Genomic DNA, 7,533 nt, shown 5'->3' with positions numbered 1-7,533 from the left:
ATATATGTATAAGATCCCTTCCCCCTCTTTGCCCTACTTCAGGCTGCGGAAGAGCTGTTTTTTCCCTGTTTTCCACCCCGGTGTGAGCGTTTGCTGGGGCTCTCCGGGGCCCTCAGGACGATGCAAAGCTGACGACCCTGTTGGTTGGGTGGGTAGGTTGTGGAGCAGAAATTCAGTGAAAATGAAGAATTTTGGCAGGGAGGGGGAAGATTTTTTTTTTAACTTGTTGATAAAACAGAGAAGAAAACACCCTTTTTTATTATTTAAACGTTTTTGTCTGTGTGTGCTTTTGCCTTTGGCTCACAAAAGAAAAGACAAAATGTGTCTTGCTGGAATTCAGGGGTTGATCAAGAGCTGCCATTTGTTCCAGGAAAAAAATGGGAGCTGAGAAACAAGTTTTGAAGCATAAGGTGCAGATTAAACCTGGCAAGTTGAACCCTCCGTCTCTGCCACTGTTCTTCACCAGGTCCTTGGTCACATCTGCAGTGGTGGGGAAAGAGGGTGTTAATGTGGCTGGGTCCTTCGCCATCCATGAATTGGGTGTTCAGCACAGAAGGACAAAGGGAAGCAGAGGGGAAGGGGTTATCTCACCTGCTTTTAATACAGGGCATGAGATTTAGAGCGTGGGACATCCCTTGTGTTTCGGAAGCAGCTGGCAAAAACATCCTGGGGCTCAGTATCCCCAGGAGAGGTGATGGATGTCCAGAGGTGGTTTGCACCATGCAAAATACATGTAAGCGGAATTAAATACCCAGCAAATGCAGTCTGGGAAGTGTTGGCAGTCACAGCATTTCCCAGCCTGGGGCTGCTGCTCCCTGATTTGAATTTTTTCAGGTAGTGCCTTTCCCCAGGCAATTTAAAATGGGCATTAAAAAAGCGCATAAATCATCCCAGTGAATCCAGCTAGGGAGTTAGCTGCTAACATGAGTCAGAGCACACGGTGTAATTTGGGAAATATGAGAGGTCACTGTGTTTTATGTAACTATCTTGTAGAAGGAGGGAGGTTTAAAATCCTAATTTCCTTCTGTTTAGGGGGTTGAATCTCAGCTGGTGCCTAAAATTGGCTTCCTGCATGGGGCAAAGTCCCTCCAGGGTCTTCATCTGGTTTAGGAGGTCGAGGCATCCCCTCTCATGCATGACTTGTGTCCCACACATGTGTGGACAGCTGAGCCAGGCTTTGGACCGCTTTGGTGGTGGGGCCGCCATGGTACCTTCTACCTCACACTGAAGGGATGTCAGTAGGTGCTCAAATGGCCTTGACCTGTCTTTTCATTGGGATTTCTCCTTCTTGCTTGAGTCTCCTGGACTTAAGTTGGTGGTGGAGCTTCTTGGTTGGCATTTCCAAGCTGGTGCTGGTGGAGGAGCTTCTTGGTTGGCATCTCTGATTTGGGATGCATGGACCAGGGATGGGTGGCATGGCTGGGTGGGTGTTTTCCTGGGGAAAGAGCCCTTTTGAGTGATTTTATTTCCTTCCTCCCCACAGCTGATAGTCGAAAAAACGACTGACTACCCTTCGGCTGAGTACTCCCTGGTGGAGGATGTAGCCCTCCACTTCACGTGTTTGATGGACAGACTGAACGAGCAGCGCCTCTTTCAGCCGGACCTGTGCGACGTGGACATCGTGCTGGTGCAGCACAAGAGCATCTTCCCAGCGCACAAGGGGGTCCTGGCAGCCTACAGCCAGTTCTTCCACTCCCTCTTCACCCAGAACAAGCAGCTGCAGCGTGTGGAGCTCTCTCTGGAGGCTCTCACCTCACAGGGCCTCCAGCAGATCCTCAACTTCATCTACACCTCCAAGCTCCTCGTCAACTCCTGCAATGTGCAGGATGTGCTGAACGCAGCCGCTGTGCTGCAGATGAACAACATTGCCTCCTCCTGCCAGGACCTCCTCGACACCCGCTCGCTCAGCCTGGCCACTGACATGGCCCTGCCTGCTGAGGGCTGCGCCGGACCCCCACCCTACTACTGCGAGATCAAGCAGGAGGTGGATGCCCCCCATCCCAAGATCTACGCCCGGGAGGGCAACGACCCCTATTCAGTACGGGTGGAAGATGGCACGGGTGGTGGTACGCTTCCCCCTGGTCCAGCCAAGCAGTACTACAAGGAGGAGAAGGATGGTGGTCCAGGCGCTGTATGTAAGATGGAGGGTGAGGAGTCCGAGGAGGACCTGGACAGCCAGGGCTCATACAACCGGGAGCAGATCATCGTGGAGGTGAACCTCAACAACCAGACCCTCAATGTCTCCAAGGGCACGGAGGGGAAGGGAGCTGCCAGTGAGGCAGCTGTGATGGGGCGGCCTGATGGTGATGGGCGTGACACAGAGGAGGATGGGGAGGAGGAGAATGAGGAAGGGGAGGAGGAGGAGGAAGAGGAGGAGGATGCGGAGGTGGGCGAGGAGGAGGAGGAGGAGCACAGTGAGGAGGAAGACCTGGAGGACACAACGGAAGAAGAGGATGACGACGACGATGATGAAGACACATCAGAAGTGAAAAGGGAAAAGGGTGGGCAGCCCCGCAGAGGGAGCCGGGCCTCCAAAGCCACCAAACCTGCCATGGCAACAAGGTCCCAGGAGATGGCCAAGGTGGAAGAGGAGGAGGAGGAGGAGGAGGAAGAAGGCCAACGAGGGAGGAAGAGGAAAAAGGAACAGGATGGTTTGGGCCAGAAGGTGAAGCTGGAGGAGAAGCAGCACTACCCATGCAAGAAGTGCCCCCGGGTCTTCAACAACCGCTGGTACCTGGAGAAGCACATGAACGTCACGCACAGCCGCATGCAGATCTGCGACAAGTGTGGTAAACGCTTCCTGCTCGAGAGCGAGCTGCTGCTGCACCACCAGACCGACTGCGAGAAGAACATCCAGGTGAGCCAGCCCCGGGGATGTCCCGCGAGGGGATGGGCATCCCCCCAAGGGGAGAACATCCACCACAGGGTGGAGCATTCTACTAGGGATGGACATCCCACCAAGGTGGGGACACCCCACTATGATGGGATGTTCCAGTGTGGGAGGGACATCCCACTCACCATGGAGGACATCCCATCCAGCTACACCATGGGATGGGCTCATGCTCAAATATTTTTAATGTTGTGGTTGGCACATGGCAGATGGGAGGGAACCTTATTTCACCCTTGTGACTTGTATTCAGGCTCAGGAGGGTCCCGATGAGGGTTTGTGCCAGGGGACCGAGGCTTCCCCTTGGCTGGCTGGGTGGAAACATGGACTAATTTTTGAGGAGTAATTTTTCTTTGAGTTTATTCAGTTAATCTGGATAAAACATTGTGAGCCCCTGATGGAGACACACTCCAGCTGTTCCCACCCAGGCTGAAACCAATTTAGCTTAACTCAAAGATTTGCTGACACAAGTTAAAATGGTTTTAATCTGCCTTTTGTGCTCTTTAGCTTGCGTATTAGCGAATTTCCGGGTGCATTTGACATCCATGCGGGGCTTGGGCTTGGTGTGTCCTTCACCTAATGCTAACCGAGATCCTGTGTTTGCAGGCTGACTCTGTTAAATCAGTGCTGTTGTGGAGGGATAGATGGGCATCCCATCAGAGCAGCAAACGTGTGTTCCTGCAGACCCTTCCAACCCATCCCCTAATCCCTGATGGGCTGTTCTGTGTGATGCTGCTGCGACTAATTAAAAAGTACCAACTTGTGGAGAGCTTTGCCCACCATCCTTCCCACCACCAGCCAGATTTTAAATGATCTTGCAACAATCCTCGGTAAAGGTAACGCAGTGCAGGGCAACCGGAGCCCTTTGCTGATGGTACCACAAATAAAAGGGGAATGAAGCAGATCTCAGCGTTATGGTCTGTGGGGAACATGGAGATAGGAGCAGCCTTGGCTCAAGCAGGTGAAGGAGCTGCTGCCTGCACTGACACTTTGACCCTGAAAAATTCACAGTGCTGGGGTTGCTTTTTTTGGATGCTTTTTTTCCCAGAATGGGTGAGTTCAGCTCGGATACCTGCCTCATGGTGGCTGTTTCAGAGCCTATCATAAAGCCTGTGCAATTAAAGTGACTTTTCCCAGAACATTTTTTCAGCCTCATCAGCTTTCCTGATGGATAACATGGGGCTGTCACCTTATTGGTTCCCTCCCCCCTGCTTTTTGTCCCTTTTCCAGTTCATTTCTGAATAGGATGAACCACAACTGACCGTGTGGTGACCTCTTTCTGCAGAAAATGTGGATCATTACCTCTCACTTAGTTGAGCGTTTTTAATTTTACAAATAGCCAAATTCACTCCAGTTGCTCTGGTGATATTGAATAACTTTATCAATATACCCTGGACTTACAGCTGGATGGAAAGGGGATTTTTTTTTTGACTCAATGCCTATAATGGACAGTCTTTATTTCTTGGTTTTTTTTCACCAAATTTGTGGAGGGACCATCCCTCTTATTCCATTCTGGTCTGCTGCTTTATTTCCCTGTTTTGTCCCCAGATTTCTTCCATAATGCTTTAGGTGTTCAGCTTCACCCTGTGATGGTTTCCCATCACCGTCCGCGGGCCTGCAGACAACGTAACAGGCATCCTACCTCCACTGCCTGAAAAATGATTTGTCCATTGCTTTATTGGTTGTTTCTCAAACTCTTTGCCCAGCTTTAGGATGGTTTTCCTCTTAACCTGCAATAATTCATCTTCTAATTTTTTCCCCTCTAATTCAGATGTGACTTTTACATTTTCAAGTGATGCTTTCTTATGGTAACTGAAGACAGAATGCTCAGTCCTCCAGGGTGTTTGGTCCCAGCCTGGGGCTTTCCTACATCTGCTGTTTTCCTTCTACCTTTAATTCTAGAACTCCCCTGCAGCCTTTTTCATTTTAAGCGCAGAAAATGGATATTGATGTGTCTTTGATATCAGGCTCTGGTCCTGAATTTGTCCTGAAATGTCTCTTACGGCAGAGATAAAACTGTTCTTATCTGTGGCAGTACATAGAAACAGTAGAACTCAGAGGACTACTCATGGCAAGGTGAAGATGGTGGATGTTTGGAATGCTTCTGTGACCCCAATTTTGCCTCTTGGGTGCCTAAATAGAAATATATATGGAGAGATACGGTGACTTCATGGCATAGTGGGATATTTTCTGTGGTATCACAGCCTCATTTGGTGCAAAATCTGGTTGAAGCCCATCAACGAGCATCTGTTCCTCTGAGTAGGAGGAGAAGCCAGAGGAATCCCTCCCTGGGCTCACTGGTACCACTCAGCCGTGCTGTTGTGAGGTGCCTCCAAGGCATGAATTATTTTTGTAACACATTTGTGAGGAGGAGGGATGGTTTTATCCTTGTTAATCAAGAGGAAGATGAGTCATGGAGAGATGAAGATCAAAGAGTTGACCCTTGGAGGAAAGAGAGACCCTTGGCTACTGGCAGGGTCCTCAGCCACATGCTGTCTGCCATCCCTGTACTCCAACAATGGTCTCCTGTGCAGACCTTGCTCTCCAGTGTTTCCCTGGGCACTAAACTGATCTCACATGTTCAAACTGATCTCACATGTTCAAACTGATCCCATGCCAAGGTTGGAGCTTTTCCTGGGAACTTTCAGAGAAACATTGGAGCTGAAGCAAATCTCTGCCATAATTTCTCGGGGGAGACTTTGCACATCCTATTGTTCTGCTTGTGCTGATGGACTGTTGTTGGGGTCCATTTGGATATGTTTGGAAAACTCATTTGGTGGTAAAGCATCTGTAATACCTGATGAAGACTGAAGTTGTGCTCCCTGGCTTGGGCTTTCCTCGTTCTTGTATTCTTTGCAGCCTCCTAGTGCACAGAGGGTTGGGGGTTGTTTTTTTATGTAATAGCTTCATTGCGTGCAAGAATTCAACCCCCAGTTGGGAACAGGGCCTTGGTGGGTGAGCTGCTGTTTATGTGAGTCGTAATACAGCCATTGATGGAGATGCCGTGTCCTTCCCTGAAAAGTCATTATTCCATTCTCATCCTCATTGAAATCTGACTTTTGGAGGTTTTGAAGTGAAAAGGTCTGTAGCAGATTTGCTGGCCATTATGACTTTTGATACAGTCTTAGCTGTAGGTTTCCTAGTGATGCTCCTTTTCAATGGATTAAGCTCACAGCCTAGTAAGACAAAAATGCTGGTGGTGCCTGGGCACGTTCCCCTGCTTCCCTACCCATGCCCTCTCTCCTTGCAGTGTGTGACGTGCGGGAAGGGGTTCAAGAAACTCTGGTCCCTCCATGAGCACAACAAGATCGTCCACGGCTATGCCGAGAAGAAGTTCTCCTGCGAGATCTGCGAGAAGAAGTTCTACACCATGGCCCATGTGCGCAAACACATGGTTGGTGAGTGCGGGAGGCACTGATGCCACAGGGAGATCTTGTTAGGGGTGTTCATCCATCGTTTAGGGCTGGGCTTACTCTTGGGTGAGCTTTCTCAAGTCAATGCAGAGGCCTTGAAGTTTGGCCCAGTATTTAATGCTGAATGTATGCGTGCTCACTGCTGGGTTTGGAGCAATCAGGCATGGTGCTGGGAAATCACATTTATTTTATTTAACCAGAAAAAAAGAAGTGATCAAAAGAAGGTTTGAAGTGCAACCATCCTTCCAGACCACACCACTGCCAGGCTTTCAAAAGCAAATTGCACGTGACAATGGTGGTTGGGTCCTCAGGGCTTACAGGCACCAAAGACATCCAAAAATGGGAGCTTTGGCAGGCAATTAGGGAAGTACCTGAAATGTTGCTGCTGTTTATCTTCCCAAGATGGCTTTGCATTTGCTGGGGTTGGGCACTGGGGTTGGGCACTGGTGTTGAGAGTGGCAGATGGGACTTCGGGAGATGGATGCTTGAAGTGCAGGGAGGACTCCTGACCCTGCTCTTCTCCACTTCAGCTCACACCAAGGACATGCCATTCACCTGCGAGACCTGTGGGAAGTCCTTCAAGCGCAGCATGTCCCTCAAGGTCCATTCGCTCCAGCACTCTGGGGAGAAGCCTTTTAAATGCGAAGTAAGGTCCTGTGTGTCTCCCCGCCCTGCATCCTCTGAAGGACAAAAACACTGACCTGGGGAAAAATCATCCACTTCTTGGGGATCCCCCTATGTTTTGTGCCAGTACAGCCGTAGGGGCACTCCCATGCTCTTTCAAACTTTGCATCGCCTCCTGATTCGAGGGTCCTACCAACCTTATGATGAAACTTGTCCAGTGCCGTGATCTGTCCCTCCAGTGCCTGGACTTTGCATCCAACCCCAAGCCCATTGAGCCTGCACACCTGCTGGGTATATCTTGAAAAGCCATTTGTTTGGGTTCTTTTGGGGGAAAAAAGGGATTTCTTGCACTGCTTCAACATGCTGGCGATGTGGGGGGAATGTGGGGTTGTTTTGGGTGCTCATCAAAAGCTCATCCCCCTCTCACTTCTGCAGAACTGCAATGAGCGCTTCCAGTACAAGTACCAGCTGCGTTCTCACATGAGCATCCACATCGGCCACAAGCAGTTCATGTGCCAGTGGTGCGGCAAGGACTTCAACATGAAGCAGTACTTCGATGAGCACATGAAAACGCACACAGGTGAGAGCTCCCGGCTTTGCTCCCCTGGA

At 50.0% G+C, this 7,533-nt stretch overlaps 1 protein-coding gene across 1 annotated transcript; it reads left to right on the top strand.

Annotated features, from left to right (window-relative positions):
- Positions 1-1,489: 1,489 nt before the first annotated feature.
- Positions 1,490-7,504, top strand: ZBTB47 (zinc finger and BTB domain containing 47; the record flags this gene model as incomplete). Its single annotated transcript, XM_010016954.1, has 4 exons — positions 1,490-2,857; positions 6,138-6,285; positions 6,831-6,946; positions 7,360-7,504. Coding segments are annotated over exons 1-4 (1,702 nt in total), but the record flags the coding sequence as incomplete, so codon positions are not given.
- Between the last annotated feature and the right edge of the window lie 29 nt (positions 7,505-7,533).

The sequence above is a fragment of the Nestor notabilis genome, unplaced genomic scaffold, assembly GCF_000696875.1.
Source record: "Nestor notabilis isolate BGI_N333 unplaced genomic scaffold, ASM69687v1 Scaffold21976, whole genome shotgun sequence".
In the NCBI taxonomy this organism is placed as follows: domain Eukaryota; kingdom Metazoa; phylum Chordata; class Aves; order Psittaciformes; family Psittacidae; genus Nestor; species Nestor notabilis.
The sequence above is the reverse complement of the archived record's forward strand: the minus strand, read 5'-3'. Positions and strand labels throughout refer to the sequence as shown.